Source organism: Rana temporaria, chromosome 6, assembly GCF_905171775.1.
Source record: "Rana temporaria chromosome 6, aRanTem1.1, whole genome shotgun sequence".
In the NCBI taxonomy this organism is placed as follows: domain Eukaryota; kingdom Metazoa; phylum Chordata; class Amphibia; order Anura; family Ranidae; genus Rana; species Rana temporaria.
In genome coordinates this window covers 148,705,451-148,725,150 of record NC_053494.1, presented here as the reverse complement: position 1 = coordinate 148,725,150, position 19,700 = coordinate 148,705,451, and the positions used below count along the sequence as shown (strand labels likewise).

The following is a 19,700-nucleotide window of genomic DNA, read 5'->3' as shown; positions in this document are numbered from 1 at the left end:
AAATTGATCATCGGCGCATTAGTGATACCATCAAATTTTGTTATAAATTACGTTTGATTGTCATGATAATGTATACAACTTTAGTATTCCGTTTTGGATTGTTGCCATAATATACTTTTTTTTTGTTATGTAAGAAACCAGAAACATTTTCCATCCCAAGTCTTCAAATGTTCCTGTCTATTTATTTGGTTGAAACTGAGCATCAATTTTGTCCACCTTAAAGTGGTGTTCCACCCCAAAAAATGTATAAATAAAAGCCAACAGCTACACATACTACAGCTACTGGATTTTAAAGTGGTTGTAAACCCACTTTTTTCACTTTTGCCTACAGGTAAGCCTATAATAAGGCTTAGCTGTAGGTATAAAGAATATCTCCTAAACCTGTACGGTTTAGGAGATATTCCCCTCGCGATGCGCCGCTGATTGCAGGGGGGATCCTCGGCTGAATGGCCGGCCCATGCCGGAAAGGAAATCTGCCGCGCGCATGCGCGGGAGTGACGTCATCCACTTTAAAGGATAGGTTGACCTTTTAACAAAAAATAATACTGTAGCTGCTGAATTTTATTTTAAAGACACTTACCTGTCCAGCAATGTCCTCGCGCGAGCCAATTATTCAATTGGCATCGCGTCCAGTCACCAGCATCTTAAAGCGGAGCGCCACCCAAAAAGGGAAGCTCCGCTTGTTTGCTTCCTCCCCCTCCCCACATCCATTGCCGCATTTGGCACCTTTTGTGGAGGGAGGGGGTACCTGAAAATTTGGCCCCCCTCCTCCTTCCACCGCTGCTGGGCCAATCAGAAAGCGCTGCATGCTTCGCGCATGCACAATAGAGAACCAGCTGTGAAGACACAAGGCTTCTCTGCCAGTTTCCCTTACAAGAAATGGTGGCCACAGCACCCGAGAGCCAATGGAAAAATCATCTGGGGTGCCGACATTGCGGGACCCTGGGACAGGTCAGTGTCCTAAAATTTCAAAGTCAGCAACTACCGTATTTGTAGCTGCTGACTTAAATTTTTTTGGTGGGGGGGTGCATGAGCTCCGCTTCAGCATGTTATCTACTGTGCATGCTTGAGCTGCGCTTTGTGCATGGTCCTGCAGTCTTCTTGCACCTGTGCTGTGCCCCAGAAGGCTACGGGGGAGAACTTCCACTGCGATCATCACGGTAGATACCTGATCCCCTCTCCCTCCACAAAGTGCCAAATGTGGTATCTCATCCATGTAAACTTCTACATTCTGCAGGAGAGCTTTAGAAAAACTTGGTGGCTATATCGCTAGATACAAGTAGAAAAAAAACTAAAAAAGGAAACAAATGCAGTATAATAAATGTTTGCTGTTGGGTTCATTCCTGCTTTCTCTATGGTAAACTCGTAAAGCTGCACATTTGCCACATAAACCTTCATGTTTCAGTATCTAACCTTCAGTAAACAAAATTGTAGTAATAAAAAAAGCTTTACCATAGACAAAACTATCAACATATAGAGAAGGCAGTTGGCATGCTTTAAACCATTGTGAGAATGCAGAAATTAGGCGTGCCAATGTATTTTGTCTTTGATAAAGCCCTTAGAAATCACTTTTTAGCTCTGTGATCTGATTGAGATGGCTCACATCTATAGAGATGCAGCCAGGGCTCGTTTGGAAAATTGACGTAACGTACCTGGGGTCAGCATTTGGTTCTGTTTTATTTTATGAACCCTGGAACTTTTTATGTGTTGGCTTAGGTTTCTTTGTTGTAAAACTCATTGTGGAAACTTGAGCGTTATCTTTACACCTAGAGAATGTAAAAAATGCGCCATTTTCACTTTTGTTATGTTTATAGCAAGTTCACTGGATGCTGCTGGTTATTGGCTTATATTTATGAGCCTGTGGCCTGTTAGTTCGTGAAGATGTAGTCATTGCATTAAAGTGACCTTTAGGGCTCATTCATATTGGTTCATGGCATGCCACAATACAGGCATACCCCGTATTCAGCAATAGTATACAGTATTTTTTCAAAAAGCTGACTCTTTTATACAAGACCTGGAGCTCTAGTCAAGTGACCTTGTCTTGGCAGAGATCAGTCTATTGCAGGCACGAAGAGACATTTTTTCAGTCTCCTCTTCTCCAGTGGTATCATTGTAAAGCTGGCCATGGCTGATAAATGGATAACTGTGGCCGGTTTAGCATGGACCAGCTAATTTTGATCCATCTATGGCCGTTCCTGTTCAAGAGGAATCGACCTAGTGATTGACTCCTCTTTACCAGGACTGTTGGAAAATTTGTGTTTAGTCAGCACATACATCCAATCAATGTATTCAGTTGAAGTGTCCGGCTGTCAGAATACGGTAGCACAGCGGGGAGAATTCCTTCATCCGCCTCAAATGTGTGAATTGCGGAATCCATTTGTTTTTTTTGATTAGCTGGTTTGCTGATCAAAAAAAAAAAAAACAATCCATGGCCAGCTTAAAGTGGTTGTAAAAGGGTGAAGGTTTTTAACCTTCATGTATTCCATTCACAAAGGTAAAAAAACATTTAGTGCCGCCCCCCCCAATACATAACTGAGCCTAATCCAGATCCAGCGATGTGCACGAAACCCCTGGGTCTCTCCCTCCTCATTGGCTGAGACACAGCAGTGGGCGCCATTGGCTTTCAGTGAGCAGGGGGCGGGGCCGCCGTTCTTTTGAATGTAAAAAACGTGGTGACGTCATCGACGAGCATGCGCTCGTCACATTCGATGACATCGCCGCCATCTTGCTACACCCAACACTGCCCTTGTAAGCTACCACGCATGGGTAAAAGTCACATCGAGCATGCGCGGGTATACCGGGACACGTAAGCATATACACACGCTTGGTTTTCTCGGCAAAACACTGCCGAGAATCCCGGCGAGAAAATAGAGAGCAGGTTCTCTATTTTTCTCGTTGAGATTCCTGGCAGTTTTCCCGACGAGAAACCATACACACGCACGGTTTTGTCGGCAAAAAGCTCTCCCAGCAGCTTTCTTGCCGAGAAAACCGTGTGTACGAGGCTTTAGGGAGATATCTGAAGCCATCTTTGTTACTTTTTGCCTTTGGGACACACTAAAGCTAGAAACCTCAGGACGCACGGAGCAGTTCTCTATGGCCACCAATTGTATCCTCTAACCCAGTAAATCTGATAGAAATTGGTTGGCTGCTCTGTCTCCATTTTTCTCCAGGGTTCTTCCTCTGCTTGTTATACGGATGTATAACAAGCTCCATTGATGACTATTAAAACTTTACAGTTGGAATTGTTCTACACGGTAACGCTGGTTTTGTAATTCATTGAATGTATGGGTGAAAACAGACTTGTGTTTTGCTAGATCCAGCTTGCCGCCATAGCGTCCACATAGCAGACCTTTGTGTCAACGTCAGGGGATACTCGTGTGCAAGTTGTATGGAAAATTTTATTGGAAGAAACGTAGTTCTCATCCCGGCATTTCCTGTGTCCCCTCTGAGATTTCTACCGGCCAAATTGTTTTGTACTTTCCCAGCCCAAGTCGCACCATTTATTGACCCATGTGTGACCAAAAGCAGCACCATATGTTTCCACATCACGCTGCAGTCAGTCGGTAAACGTCCGTCACGTTGCTGTGTCATCGGTCAAAGGTTTCTGCACAAATTGTGACCCGCTTGTATGGCTGCCCCCGGGTGAGGCCAGGTCAGGATCCAGCCCGGACCCAGGCATGGCCTCGTTCTTTCTGTCTTCCAGTATTTGCTGTGTAAATACAGGAGAGCGGCTAGGGATTGAACAGGCCCAGTGTAACCTGCTGCTATTTGTCTTTACATTTTGTAGTACATATTATTGTAGTTAACCCCCTTCTTATTTTACTCTCTGGCTGCATTCACAGTCCTGTATGACCATTGATTTTCTGAATAGTGTCAGGCATGTTGTACATACTTTACCATTCATCCCTATAGAATGTGGATTGCACCAAATTTGTAGAATATAGGTACCACAAAGGCAATGATCCAGAGACATCGGAGAAAGGCACTAGATCGACTTGTTGGTTTAATGATCCATTTTTATTTTTTTTTACTAGGTTTGCACTATTGCGGGTGCATAAATCACACCTCTACCCCCCACCCACAGCCAAAACGAGCTGCTTTTTAAAATTCTTAATGGCACCTCCACGCATCTAAAAACCCAGCGCATTTGTGGGTGTGGGAACTGCAGGGAAATCGCACGTTGCAAAAGCACCACATGATTTCCCCGCCACTGTGTTTTCAAAATGTCGCAGGAACCTTTTTTCTATGTGAAACGCAGGTACTGCAGCCCATTCCAATGAATGGGCTGCCGTGCCCGCTCAAACGCGGCCCTCAAAGCCATAATAGCGTGAACCTAGCCCAAAGCCCCGTACACACAGGCAGAATGTTGGGAGACATTGGGCGGTTCAACAAAAAACGGCAGTCATTTGACCCCCCCGTGTGTGTGGCCAGCTTGCGTTAATCAAAAGCGGATCCGGCAAGCTGGTTGCACCCAAATTGATTGACCAACTTGGTACATTCAGCCTGCCCATTAACGGTTCGAATCTTGGCCGGTTCCGGCAAGATTCGGTACAGTGAGGAAAAAAAAATGTTATATATTGATTAGCATTTTAATGAGTGAAATAAGTATTTGGTCCCTTTTGCAAAACATGACTTGTTTCTTTGTCCGTGGGCAAATGTACAAAATCAGCAGGGGATCAAATACTTTTTTTCCCTTGCTGTAGGGCTCTTTCGCTCTACAATGCACAGAAGAGAAAACGTGTGTTGACATGCATTAATGCATTGTGCTACATTGCTGAACTGCATTGTTTTTTTTTTTTTTATCTAAAGGCCATGTCAAAGGTCAGAATTCTCACTTTTATTATAAATAACATATTGCGTTGACACGCGATGACTTGCATTTTTGTGCGCTGCCTTACATAAAAATGCAGCATGTGTGCATTTTTCCCCAATGCACACCAGAGCAATTGTATGGTGAGAACAGTTGCTTTTTTTTTTTTTTTTTATGTCCTTGTATTGAGTCTTCATTAATCACTGCAGGTTCAATTCACCTAATGTGAACAGTTCCATACTGTGCATTCACTACAGTGCAAATATACTGCACAGGAACCACACAACAAAGTAGTGTGGTCATGACTGACTCACAAAATAAAAAGCACAATTTACACTGCGTGAAGTATAAAGGTAAAACCATGGGTATATTTTCATTTGACCTTTGTCAGTGGTTCTCTAATTGTGGTCTATGGGCATAAGGGGTGTCATCTCATCTGCAACCTGTACAAATATTGGTGTCGGGTGGACAAAGTGGGACCAATATTTGCTTGATTGACATGGTAATGTTGCTGCATTGCGTGTAAAAGGGGTTGTAAAGTGTTGTCTTTTATTTTCTAAATAGGTTCCTTTAAGCCAGGGGTTGACAAATTTGCTTGGAATCTAGGAGCCAGCTAAAAAAGTTAGGAGCCAGAAAACGCGCCCCGTCCCGACGAGCTTGCGCGCAGAAGCGAACACATACGTGAGCAGCGCCCGCATATGTAAACGGTGTTCAAACCACACATGTGAGGTATCGCCGCAATTGGTAGAGCGAGAGCAATAATTCTAGCCCTAGACCTCCTCTGTAACTCAAAACATGCAACCTGTAGAATTTTTTAAACGTCGCCTATGGAGATTTTAAAGGGTAAAAGTTTGTCGCCATTCCATGAGCAGACGTAATTTTGAAGCGTGACCTGTTAGGTATCAATTTACTCGGCGTAACATTATCTTTCATAATATTAAAAAAAATGGGGATAACTTTACTGTTGTGTTATTTTTTAATTAAAAAAAGTGTAATTTTTCCCCAAAAAAGTGCTCTTGTAAGACCGCTGCGCAAATACGGCGTGACAGAAAGTATTACAACGATCGCCATTTTATTCTCTAGGGTGTTAGGATAAAAAATATATATAATGTTTGGGGGTTCTAATTAGAGGGAAGAAGATGGTAGTGAAAATAGTGAAAAATTAAATTAGAATTGCTGTTTAACTTGTAATGCTTAACTTGTAATACCAACGGCCACCACCAGATGCCCCCCCTTCCAAGCCAAGTCGCCAGGACCCCATTTCTAGTCGCCATGGCGACCGGGATTTGTCGAGCCCTGCTTTAAGCTAGTGTATTTTTGTTTCACTTACCTATTCCTTCGATTTCCCTTCTAAATGTTTTTTTTCTTTGTCTGAATTTCTCACTTCCTGTTTCTCCTCAGTAAGCTTTCCACCATCATCCGAGCCGTTCTGGTTGGGGGTTAGTCAGCCAGAACAGCTTACTGAGGAGGAACAAGAAGTGAGAAATTCAGACAAAGAAAACAAAAAAAAAAAACATTTAGAAGGGAAAGGTAAGTGAACCAACAATGCACTAGCTTAAAGGAACCTATTTAGAGAATAAAAAACAAACCTTTACAACCCCTTTAAGGATCTATAGGGTGTTTATGTATGACATTTCCCCATGTCATTCTGTAAGAAGCTGGGCACCATTCTCATGATGGATGGATGTCCTATCTACTCGCAGGGTTAATACCATGGACCATGGGAGGAATTTTCTGGTATTTTTATCTGGATTGGATAAAAGATGTTGGATAAAGGTACAGAGACTGATTGAGTAGACGCTTGGGAAGCCGTGATTAATGGAGAGAAGTACCAAAAAGCAACCATTCAGCAACAATATGCTAGAGAAACAAGCGGAAAATCCGTTAGAAAACAGCGGAGGAGATACACAAAGCTGCTGGGCAGGAGGGAAAAGAAAGGCAGCGCCGATAAAGGGCTAGGTGGCCTTTAGAACCTGTGACTCTGATAAAAGGGACGTGTGGATTGTGAGACTTTGAGAATCACTGGTCTGTGCAGTACAATAGTAACTTAATACTTTTCCCGGTAACAAAGCTGCAGAGGAATTTCAGTCTAGGATTGAAAAGTAGCTTACCTCTGTAATACACATTGTTTTAAAGTTCTAAAGTTAGCAACGCACGGCTTGTGTTTTTTTTTTTTCATTCATTCAGCGGCAAAAAAAAAATGGATTCCTCCATCCACACAAATGAGATAGATGGAGGAATCCCCCTCACTGTGATATTGTATTCTGAAAGCAGGACCCCATGTTATTGGGGTACACTGATCAGTAGCTGAGGCCACTGATCGAGAAAGGTGTTCCAACTTGTTTGTGTGACAGAAGTCAATCAAACATTCATCTTCCATCGAATAAGGACGGCCACACACTGAGATTCGGCCAGGTCCCTGCTAAACTTGCAGAATTACAATTGCTCCATGGCAGGGTGGATTTGCTTTAAATAATAATTTTTAAAGAGCAATTGTCATCTCTGTCCTGCAGCAGCTCCTCCTCCGACTCGCTGTTGACTCACCAACAGTCCCATTCACTTTAATGGGATGGCTGGTGATGCGGCAGTGACACAACAAGGTGAGGGACGTGGCGGGAGAAGGTGAGTTATTGCCCACTAACAGGCACTGCCATGATGGACATGGTGAAATGACAGGCGCGCTTTAAATGTAAGGACTTTATTCTTGCTGGTAGTTAGGAAACCTTCATTTTGTTTGGGAGAGAGCTTCCCAAGAAGGGGGTTAGCTCTTTTCGGGGAGGAGCTGAGACAGCCGCTGAGGGACCCCAGAAGACGATGATCGGGGCCACTCTGTGCAAAACGAACTGCACAGTGGAGGTAAGTATGACATGTTTGTTATTTCAAAAAAAATATATATATATATACCTTTACAACCCCTTTAAGCTGGCCATACACGTGTAACTTTTCGGACGATCGTTGTTACAATAATTCCCTTCAGTACACATCGCTATATTTCTTTTTTCCATCATTAGGAGGCAGCTGTCTCTTCTTGGTTCTTGCAGCCAGCCCCGATGACGTGGCACCAGATTTAGCTCATGCACAAAGGGATCTGACTCCATGTCTTACACATTACATGTTGCCATACTGCCAGGGGGTCCCCCTGCCAACCTCCTGGGATACATGTCATGCATCTCAGAAGGCCGCAGACCCCCCAAACATTATGGCAACATCTAGACCTGAAACGGCATCTTCTCCAGGAAAAATACGCTTTTCGTTGTTTTGCTTTTTAACAATACCTGTAAAACTATTAGCAGGGCTAGTCAGCGTTTTATAAACCTTTTTAAGGCCCCGTTCACAGCTATGCAAATTGGTTGCGGCTCAAACCGCATCCAATTTGCATAACATTATAAAATACATTGATTTTAATGAGGCTGGTTCACATATGTGCGATGCATTCGCACTGCGCAGTGCCCAAAAAATGTGTGCGTTTTCTAGGCATTGAGGTGCGATTTCAGGCCCATTATCTTCTATGGCATGCATCTGATTCGCACATGTGTTCTGAACAGGGATCATGAGGTGGAACTCCACACCAAATTTTAAATAAAAAAACTTCATGGGTTCCCCTCCAGGAGCATACCAGGCCCTTAGGTCTGGTATGGATTTTAACAGGAACCCCTACTCCGAAAAAAAAACCTGGGTGCCCCAAAGCACCCCGCCCCCCCATGTTGAGGGCATGCGGCCTGGTACGGTTCAGGAGGGGGGGGGTTTTCTTGTCCCCACCCCCTTTCCTGACCGGCCGGGCTGCGTGCTCTGATAAGGGTTTGGTATGGATTTTTTCAGCGTATGGGTTCCTGTACAGGAGCATACCTGGCCCTTAGATCTGGTATGGATTTTGAGGGGAACCCATGACGTTTTTTTATAAAAAAATTTGCCGTGGAGTTCCCACTCATAACAGCGGCGAGACTTCCCTCCCCTCTCCTAGGTCAGCAAATCCGCAGCTAAAACGCAAAGTAACCGTTGAACAACTGAGAACTTGGCAAAGAAACCGGAGCTCAAAAACGCAATGTAACGCACAAGTGTGAATCCGGCCTTAATCTGACCTTTTATCAATCTTCTATGTATTGTGTGTATATATAATGTTGCAGAAATCCTTGTAACTCATTCTTAAAAATTAATAAAAATAAATATAGGTCAGTTTCCGAAAGCAATTTCTGTAGACGTGTCGGGAAAATGAAACCTTGAAGCCGATTTGTTGCTGTAAGGAAAATCCCTCAATTTTTTTTGCTGCAGTTTTGATTAGCCAGTCTGATTCTGTATTGGCAATAACAGCGACGTGTGTAGCAGACATGGGAACGTTGCATGGCTCCTTTGTTTTGTGTTGGTAACCCAGATGAATTCTGCTGATTTCTATTCTCTGTTTGGGATTTGCATTTCTCTCTGTTCTGCTCATAGCGACATGTCTGGAATCAATCCCGTATTTACATTTTAATCCCAGAAATCTGGATCTGTGTGTTCCCCCCACAGATGGTTTGAGTGGTGCTGTGTGTCAAACACCTCATTGATGTTTGATAATTAGTGTATGTTTATATTGCTCAACGATGCTATAAAAGGATCAAAGGGAAGTTTTTGTTCCACTTTCTTTTGTCTGATTGCCTCCCATCAGCCCCCCTGTTTTCCTGAAGATTGTCTCATTTTAGTTCTGTCTTTGCTGATGTTGGGTAGACACCCACTCTACCCATTCTAGAACCTGGGGTGTGCTCTACCCACTCTGCCCACTCTACCCATTCTAGAACCTGGAGTGTGCTTTACCCACTCTACCCATTCTAGAACCTGGAGTGTGCTTTACCCACTCTACCCATTCTAGAACCTGGAGTGTGCTTTACCCACTCTACCCATTCTAGAACCTGGAGTGTGCTTTACCCACTCTACCCATTCTAGAACCTGGAGTGTGCTTTACCCACTCTACCCATTCTAGAACCTGGAGTGTGCTTTACCCACTCTACCCATTCTAGAACCTGGAGTGTGCTTTACCCACTCTAGAACCTGGAGTGTGCTTTACCCACTCTAGAACCTGGAGTGTGCTTTACCCACTCTACCCACTCTAGAACCTGGAGTGTGCTTTACCCACTCTAGAACCTGGAGTGTGCTTTACCCACTCTAGAACCTGGAGTGTGCTTTACCCACTCTACCCATTCTAGAACCTGGAGCGTGCTTTACCCACTCTACCCATTCTAGAACCTGGAGCGTGCTTTACCCACTCTACTCATTCTAGAACCTGGAGCGTGCTTTACCCACTCTACCCATTCTAGAACCTGGAGCGTGCTTTACCCACTCTACCCATTCTAGAACCTGGAGCGTGCTTTACCCACTCTACCCATTCTAGAACCTGGAGTGTGCTTTACCCACTCTACCCATTCTAGAACCTGGAGTGTGCTTTACCCACTCTACCCATTCTAGAACCTGGAGTGTGCTTTACCCACTCTACCCATTCTAGAACCTGGAGTGTGCTTTACCCATTCTAGAACCTGGAGTGTGCTTTACCCATTCTAGAACCTGGAGTGTGCTTTACCCATTCTAGAACCTGGAGTGTGCTTTACCCACTCTAGAACCTGGAGTGTGCTTTACCCACTCTACCCATTCTAGAACCTGGAGTGTGCTTTACCCACTCTAGAACCTGGAGTGTGCTTTACCCACTCTACCCATTCTAGAACCTGGAGTGTGCTTTACCCACTCTACCCATTCTAGAACCTGGAGTGTGCTTTACCCACTCTACCCATTCTAGAACCTGGAGCGTGCTTTACCCACTCTACCCATTCTAGAACCTGGAGTGTGCTTTACCCACTCTACCCATTCTAGAACCTGGAGTGCGCTTTACCCACTCTACCCATTCTAGAACCTGGAGTGCGCTTTACCCACTCTACCCATTCTAGAACCTGGAGTGTGCTTTTAGTTATTTTTCAACCAATGTCCGTGTACAAGACGATAAGGAACTGAATTACTTCTGGGTGACCCTTTTGGAATTATCTCACTTTTCTGATGTCTTTTTCTTTGGTCTCTTGGGGTAAACCAGTATTTGCTGCAATCGGTGATGAGGAAGCTTTATATCCAGGGATTTGTGGCTTTGCTTTGATGCGCCAGGGGTTCATAAAAGCTAATTAAGTCCCTTCTAGTTTTACAAGGGCTGGCAAGTCCTAATGCCTTTGTGGGCTACATGCAGGTCTGGGTGAGTTCAAATACAGGTTTGAAATCCAAAGATTTTGTGCGTACCAAAAAATATATATAAAAAATAAAGTCTGAATAAAAAGCAAGATGATCTGTCTGATTTAGTTATGACATTAAGAAGTTCCACACCATAAATTTTATATTGACGCAATTTTTGTGTGTAGATTCTCAACTCTTTTGTTTAAGCAGGCTCAGCAGTTTCATAAGGAGGAGAATTGACCACAAAAGCTGGCCATAGACAGAGCAAATTTCTTTGATGGGGAAATCTCTCCCACTGAACCATTGTGTTGTGCCACAAGAATCTCCTCCCGCAGTGTGTTGTGCCACAAGAATCTCCTCCCGCAGTGTGTTGTGCCACAAGAATCTCCTCCCGCAGTGTGTTGTGCCACAAGAATCTCCTCCCGGAGTGTGTTGTGCCACAGTGTGTTGTGCCACGAGAATCTCCTCCCGGAGTGTGTTGTGCCGCGAGAATCTCCTTCAGCAGTGTCTTGTGCCGGGAGAATCTCCTCCTGCAGTGTGTTGTGCCACGAGAATCTCCTCCCGCAGTGTGTTGTGCCACGAGAATCTCCTCCCGCAGTGTGTTGTGCCACGAGAATCTCCTCCCGCAGTGTGTTGTGCCACAGTGTGTTGTGCCACGAGAATCTCCTCCCGGAGTGTGTTGTGCCACAGTGTGTTGTGCCGCGAGAATCTCCTTCAGCAGTGTCTTGTGCCGGGAGAATCTCCTCCTGCAGTGTGTTGTGCCACGAGAATCTCCTCCCGCAGTGTGTTGTGCCACGAGAATCTCCTCCCGCAGTGTGTTGTGCCACGAGAATCTCCTCCCGCAGTGTGTTGTGCCACGAGAATCTCCTCCCGCAGTGTGTTGTGCCACGAGAATCTCCTCCCGCAGTGTGTTGTGCCACGAGAATCTCCTCCCGCAGTGTGTTGTGCCACGAGAATCTCCTCCCGCGGTGTGTTTTGCCACTAGAATCTCCTCCCGCAGTGTGTTGTGCCACGAGAATCTCCTCCCGCGGTGTGTTTTGCCACTAGAATCTCCTCCCGCAGTGTGTTGTGCCATGAGAATCTCCTCCCGCAGTGTGTTGTGCCACGAGAATCTCCTCCCGCAGTGTGTTGTGCCACGAGAATCTCCTCCCGCATTGTGTTGTGCCACAGTGTGTTGTGATGCGAGAATCTCCTCCCGAAATGTGTTGTGCCGCAGTGTGTTGTGCCACGAGAATCTCCTCCCGCAGTGTGTTTTGCCACGAGAATCTCCTCCTGGAGTGTGTTGTGCCGGGAGAATCTTCTCCCGCAGTGTGTTGTGCCACAGTGTGTTGTGCTGCGAGAATCTCCTCCTGCAGTGTGTTGTGCCGCAAGAATCTCCTTCCGCAGTGTGTTGTGCCACAGTGTGTTGTGCCGCGAGAATCTCCTCCTGCAGTGTGTTGTGCCGGAGTGTGTTGTGCCGGAAGAATCTCCTCCCGCAGTGTGTTGTGCCACGAGAATCTCCTCCCGGGGTGTGTTGTGCCACAGTGTGTTGTGCCGCGAGAATCTCCTCCTGCAGTGTGTTGTGCCGGAGTGTGTTGTGCCGGAAGAATCTCCTCCCGCAGTGTGTTGTGCCACGAGAATCTCCTCCCGGGGTGTGTTGTGCCACAGTGTGTTGTGCCGAGAGAATCTCCTCCTGAAGTGTGTTGTGCCGCGAGAATCTCCTCCCGCAATGTGTTGTGCCACAGTGTGTTGTGCTGCGAGAATCTCCTCCCGAAGTGTGTTGTTCCACAGTGTATTGTGCCGCAAGAATCTCCTTCCGCAGTGTGTTGTGCCACAGTGTGTTGTGTCACGAGAATCTCCTCCTGCAGTGTGTTGTGCCACGAGAATCTCCTCCCGGGGTGTGTTGTGCCACAGTGTGTTGTGCCGGAAGAATCTCCTCCCGCAGTGTGTTGTGCCACGAGAATCTCCTCCCGGGGTGTGTTGTGCCACAGTGTGTTGTGCCGAGAGAATCTCCTCCTGCAGTGTGTTGTGCCGCGAGAATCTCCTCCCGCATTGTGTTGTGCCACAGTGTGTTGTGCCGCGAGAATCTCCTCCCGCGGTGTGTTGTGCCGCAGTGTATTGTGCCGGGAGAAGCTCCTCCTGGAGTGTGTTGTGCCGGGAGAAGCTCCTCTCGGAGTGTGTTCTCCCGGAGTGTGTGTTCGCTGTCCCCACCTGGGGAACACAGCGATTATTGCTAGTGGCTATAACAGCCGCTAGCAATAATTGCATGTAAAATGCGGCAGGCTGGTTGTTCGTTCATTCAAGTTGGGTACATTCACCCTGCCCATACATGGTTCATCACAAATGAATCTCGGCCAGTTCCTGCTGAGTTAAATGACCACCAGCTTCTGTCTTTTTTTTTTGTTATAAACCAAAAGTAGCAATCCCATTCATTCTCTCAGGTGAACCTTCAACTACTTAACTGTTAAATTCAAAAAGATGACTGAGCTGCCCTTGTGATGGACTCATTTGTTGGCTGGAGTTATAAAGCCGATATCTCGCCACGGTCTGTCCTGTATGAAAATCTTCATTTAGGACTTTCCTTTTTGCTGTAGTCTGGTCCCCCGTGTTATCTCCATGTGTTGCTTCCTCCTACGTTTTGGGTTTTCTGTGTCTGTTCTAGTTGTTGTTGGCAGCTTATATTAGAGCTTGCTTTGCTTTAACACCCCCCCCCCCCAGGACTGTTTAGTTTCCTTTGCTTTGTGAAGTTTTAATTCACAAGATTGGGATTTTGCGGTTTTGTGAATTTTCTGGTGATGAGCCGTGTGTTGGACGGTATCTATTGCACAGCCAGGATGTTCTTGTAGTGGATGCTTTGTATGCTTTCCAGAAAAGATCAAATCGCATCCGTATCTGGGTTAGACTTTGCTGAACACGAGCCTGACCCAGACACAATGAATGATCCATCAGATGGAGCGCGATTTTCTACCCCAAAAATGATTTTCTTTTCAATATGCGCTTGTGCTAAAACCATTGTCACTAATACTAGCACGCTTATATAAACTTAAAGCATTTCATCTCGTTTTTGTTGATCGGTTGCAGTACAGATGTGATGTGATGTAAGAAGCAGTGTTGTTTTGTTTAGCGTTTGTTGCTGAGCTAGTTATTGGGAAAACGGCTTAGCAGCCAATAAGAAGGATGCTATGATGCGATTTTGGACAGCTTGGAAATAGAAGTCTATGGCTACTCCAGCTGTGGATTTGGGTCCTGGCAAAGCTTGCTGTCCCTAGTGGGCGTGTACGGAATGACCAAGGAAAAGGGGATTTTTTGTATCCAGGCTGTTTGGCTTTTTTTATTTCTGTATATGAATGATGGAACTGTAGTTATATTAACCACTTAACCCCTGGACCATTTTGTTGCAAAATGACCGGGCCACTTTTTGTGATTCGGCACTGCGTCGCTTTAACTGACTATTGCACGGTCCTGCGACGTGGCTCCAAAAAAATGTTACGTCCTTTTTTTCCCACCAATAGAGCTTTCTTTTGGTGGTATTTGATCACCTTCATTGGTTGCCAGTAAAAGACAGAATCACTTTCAAGGCACTCTGCCTAACGCATAAGTGTATTCACGGAAACGCCCCCCAATATCTATGCAAAAAAAAAAAAGCCCACAACCCCAATCGCATTCTGCGATCCACCAATCAAAACCTACTCCAGATACCCAAAGCCAGATACAAGTCCAAAGGAGATCGAAGAATTGCAGTCCAGGGACCTCGGTTGTGGAACGCGCTACCAACCACCATCCGATTGGAGTTGGACCACTTGGCCTTCAGGAGAGAGATTAAAACCCATCTCTTCTGAGGGCAAAAGGGTTTCACCCAGGGAATGGATACAGCACCCAGAGGCGATTCAGTTCGCATGTGTTGCGCTATATAAGTTTTTCACTCACTCACCTCTGTGGTTTTTTTTTTTTTGCACTATAAACAAAAATAGAGCGCCAATTTTGAAAACAAATCAATATTGTTTACTTTTTTCTATAATAAATATTTATATATATATTTTTTCCTCAGTTTAGACCGATACGTATTCGTCTACATATTTTTTTTATCGTGACTACAACATTATGGCGGACACTTTTGACACATTTTTGGGACCATTGTCATTTTTACAGCGAACAATGCTATAAAAATGCACTGATTACTGTGAAAATGACACTGGCACTGAAGAGGTTAACCACTAGGTGGCGCTGTAGGGGCTTAGTGTGCCCTAGTGATTTTTTTCCTACTGTAGGGGGGATGGGCTGTGTGTAATATCACACTGATCTCCGCTCCGATTACACGGAGGGGAGATCAGTGTCATTGTCACTAGGCAGAGCGGGAGATACTTGTTTACAGTAGCATCCCCGTGTCGGTCAAGTCCGCGGGACCTGTGGTCGGGTTCATGGATCTCGCAACATGCACGCGCACGCAATGGTGCTTCCTTAAAGGGGACGTATATATACGTCCTTCTGCCCAGGAGTGCCATTGCATCAACGTATATGTGCATGCGTGCGGGAAGCGGTTAATAAAAATTAAATGCCTCTTTCCTAATACAGCCGTCACATGACCCAGATCTTTCCCAGCCTGTCTGCAGGGAAACATAAGCAAGAGGAGCTTCTAGTCCCTCTGCCGCTGGTCATGTGTTCAAAATAAATAAGTAAAAAGCAGCCTTTGCAATACAGAGTAAAAATAAATAATATCAATAATCTGTTTTTAAATGATCATACAAATATATATTTGAAATACAAATTTTATAATTTTTGGGCAATTACATGGTGTGGGGGGATTTCTGTTAGTCACAGGCTGTGTCACAACCCTCCAGCATGTGTCTTAAAATAAGAGGGAGGTGAAGCCTCAATTAATCTACATGTAATATCCCTCCTCCATTGTGTTTAGCTGGTTAGTGGGGAGGAGGGAGAAAGTGAGCTGTCATTTACCGGAGTATATACGCTCCACATGTGTAATTCTGTAATCACATGGGCTGCTCAGATGTTATAGGGAGGAAATGCTCAGCATAGAAACTCACTGAAAACTGAGCATGTGCAGAGTTGCCGCCACAGCTGCAAAACCCCTAGCTGAATTGGGGACATAAACAGAAGGTGGAGATAAAGAGCAGCAGGATCAACCAAGTTTTTTTGCAGAATACAATGAATCTCATAGTGACTGAGTGTGAACAGCCTGTAAACAGCATGGGCCGGATTTAGGTAGGAGATACGACGGCGTATCTCCTGATACGCCGTCGTATCTCTGAGTTGCGGCGTCGTATCTATGCGCCTGATTCAAAGAATCAGTTACGCATAGATTTCCCTAAGATCCGACTGGCGTAAGTGTCTTACACCGTCGTATCGTTACGCTTTTTTCGGCGTAAGGTTGCTCCTGCTCTTATGAGGCGTAAGCAAGGTTAAGTATGGACGTCGTTCCCGCGTCAAATTTTTAAATTTTTAGGTCGTTTGCGTAAGTCGTTCGCCAATAGGGCTGTACGTAAGTTACGTTCACGTCTAAAGCATTGATGATTTGCGGCGGAATTTCGAGCATGCACACTGGAATTCTTTTACGAACGGCGCATGCGCCCTTTCCTAATAAACGTCAAATACGTGGGGTCACACTAAATTTGAATAAAACACGCCCACATCATCCAAATTTGAATTGGGTGGGCTTACGCCGGAGCACATACGTTACGCCGCCGTAACTTAGGGCGCAAGTTCTTTCTGAATACGGAACTTGCGCCCTCATTTTCGGCGGCGTAACTTATCGGAGATACGTTACGCCCGCACAATATTACGCAGGGCTACCTGAATCTGGCCCCATGTATTTGTTTTTTAATGATGTGGGCTTTGTGACATTTAAATAAAAAGGATAGGGAACAGACTCCTTACCTGGGTCTGAGCCTCCTGGTATTTCCCATGACTTTCCTCCGTGACACTATAATAATAAAATCATATTTATTATCTGGCCCAAATCCAACTTTCCCTGAGGATCACTGAGCGGCAGCAATGTGCTCTGCCTAACTGTAACAATTATTAATAATGTGGTTATCCAGACAGCGATTGCATCTCATGAACTTTAATTATTTCTGACAAAAGGTTTCCCAATGTTGGTTAAAAAAAAAAGAAAAAAAAATGCTTCAGCTACGAATGCAATGCCAGGTCTTGGCATGTACTGCAGTGGCCTCAGCGAGTGGATGCCACCAGGCATTGAGCATACTAGGTGATGAAGCACATTTCAGTTGTACCAGTTGTATCTGCACATCGCTGTATAAAAATACAACAACTAATATGCAAGATGTTGCTGGCAGAGTCCTCATCTGAGGTCCCACAGCAGGCCACGCTGGCAGTTTAGGTTTCTATAAAACGACACACTGAGCACCAAGTATGAGACGGGGAGCATCAAATCAAACATGTCATGAGTATGACTAATCTGATTTGCTTTTATGAGCCAAGACACGTGTATCCCTCAGTCTTCTGATTTGTTCACAATATTAAGTGTTAACATATTGTTAAATATTAACATCACCCCAATATAGGACTTTTGGGGTTAAATGTTCAACAACAGAGCCTGGGGTCTTGTATAGTCTAGTATTTAATATTCAGCATAACTTAGAGTTCACCTTGATGTTCTCGATTAAAGAATCTCTCTGATGTCTCTGCACCCCAAGGCTCTTGAATTACTGCATTTTTTCATACATACCACAAAGGGGCTGGCGCTGATTTGGTGTATTTCTAATGAAAAAAATGGGAGCAAAACTAGGGCATAGAATAGAAGGAAGACAAATGCGTGAAATGCCTCCTTCCTTGGAGCTGCAGGGCCTTTTATACCTATGGTGTGCAGCGAGGGTCTTGTTTCTTTTTGCTATATGTGAAATTTAAAGTTTTGTTTTTATGTAACAGTGAACTGCTTATCTAATGGCTTGTTAATATTCAATTTTTTTCAGATGCCTTTGTAAATAGTCAGGAATGGACGCTAAGCCGAGCTGTTCCAGAGCTCAAAGTGGTGAGTACCATGAATGCTGCCATGTACATTAAAAGTTGTTTTTTTTTTGTTTTTTTTTAATTCTTTATTTAAAGATGTGTCACAGATACAATAAAGCGGTAACTTCACAGAACTATCAATGTCAAACTTGTGAGGTATTATCAATACTCTGTGCTGAATCACAAAATGTCCATCAAATATCGAAGGTAATATACGAAAGAAAGAGAAAAAAAATACAAGACATTCCTATCTCCCCGGGAAAAAAAACCCCAGGCAGGCCCCACCAAGAGCGAGCCCGTCCGAGGGGGGACACCCCTTAACTGCCAGGGAGATCCATCGCATCATAAAGGGAAGTCTAAAATGGGGTAAAAAATGCTATCATATACACACCATATTTTCAATTATTTATTAGAGAAAAATTTAAAAGGGGGAGAACAGAAGAAGAGAGAGAAAAAAATACAAGATAAATAAATACTTAAATGAAATGAGAGCGAGGAAGAAAGAGAAAAGAGCAAGGCGGGGGGGGGGGGGGGGGCGAGGAGGAATGGAGGGATCACCAGCCAGAGGGAGGCATCCACAGCATCAGTCAGGCAGCGGAAGCTACCAAAATATAATCTCAACTAGGTATATTGGAGGAATTCATCCGAGAAGCAGAAGAGGTCCCAGTGTATCCATCTAGACTTGTGTTCCTCAGACTTATCCTGCAATGCCGCTGTCAACTCCTCCATCTGCCCTATGTCCTTCACTCTCGTGAACCACTGGGCCACCGTTGGGGCAGACTGCTGTTTCCACAAAGGCGGAATGCAAGCCCGTGCAGCATTAAAGGGTCACTAAAGGAAAATTTTTTTTTTGCTGAAATGACTGTTTACAGGGTATAGAGGCATAATAGTTAACTGATTCCTTTTAAAAATGATTAAAAATAGATAAAAATCAATCATATAATGTGCCTGCAGTTTAGTTTCGTTTTTGCTGTTGTTTCTGGTTCTTTGATGTACAGAGACAAAGAGCCAATAAAGGGCAGTGATGCTTTGTCTAAAACCCCCTCAGCACCAATCCAGTTTCGTTTTACAAACAGTAATCACACCTCCTTGATTAGTCACCACAGTGAGAAATCTCCCAGTACTGTGGTGATCAGGAAACCGACAACCAGGAAGTGTCCAAAACAGAGAGGATTTACAGCAACATCAAAGCAAAAATTAACAATGAGGACATGAAACCAGGACTGCAGTAAGGTAAAGGAAGTTATTTAGCTAAAAAAAAAAATCCTTTAGTGACCGTTTAAGGAGGTGCTTGAGAAGGGATTTATGGTATCGTTTCCTTGACAATGGGATGAGGTTAAGCAGGACTGCCGCCGGGTCATCCTGCAGTGAAATGTCAGTGAGCTTATGTATGATTTTAAGCACTGGTTGCCAGAAAGTGGCAAGTGTAGGGCACTCCCAGAAAATATGGAGAATTGTACCTGAGTGGAGGCCACACGCCAGCAACGGTAAAAAGTCGTTTTGGTAATGAGTGACTTTATAAATTCAATTGACAGATGACTTTTTGGTCCATACAAGTTATAATCTCCGCACCTGCACATAGTTTATATCAGGGCAGCTCAACCTGTGGCCCGTGAAGCCCTATAATGTGGTCCTCAACCTCAAACCAGGGAAGCGCATGCCCTGGGTCAGCAACCCATTGATGGCGATCTGGGCTTGCTGACCTGCCATCCCAGAGCATCAGATGCCATGAGCCAGCAGCGAAGGA

At 44.7% G+C, this 19,700-nt stretch overlaps 1 protein-coding gene across 10 annotated transcripts in view; it reads left to right on the top strand.

Moving 5' to 3' along the window:
- Positions 1-19,700, top strand: part of AGAP1 (ArfGAP with GTPase domain, ankyrin repeat and PH domain 1) — a 579,218-nt gene that overhangs the window by 277,536 nt on the left and 281,982 nt on the right. For all 10 annotated transcript variants that reach the window (XM_040357546.1, XM_040357547.1, XM_040357545.1 and 7 more), the window contains one exon: positions 17,917-17,975. In XM_040357546.1, the coding sequence (XP_040213480.1) occupies positions 17,917-17,975 (59 nt within the window). The remainder of the gene's footprint in view (positions 1-17,916; positions 17,976-19,700) is intronic.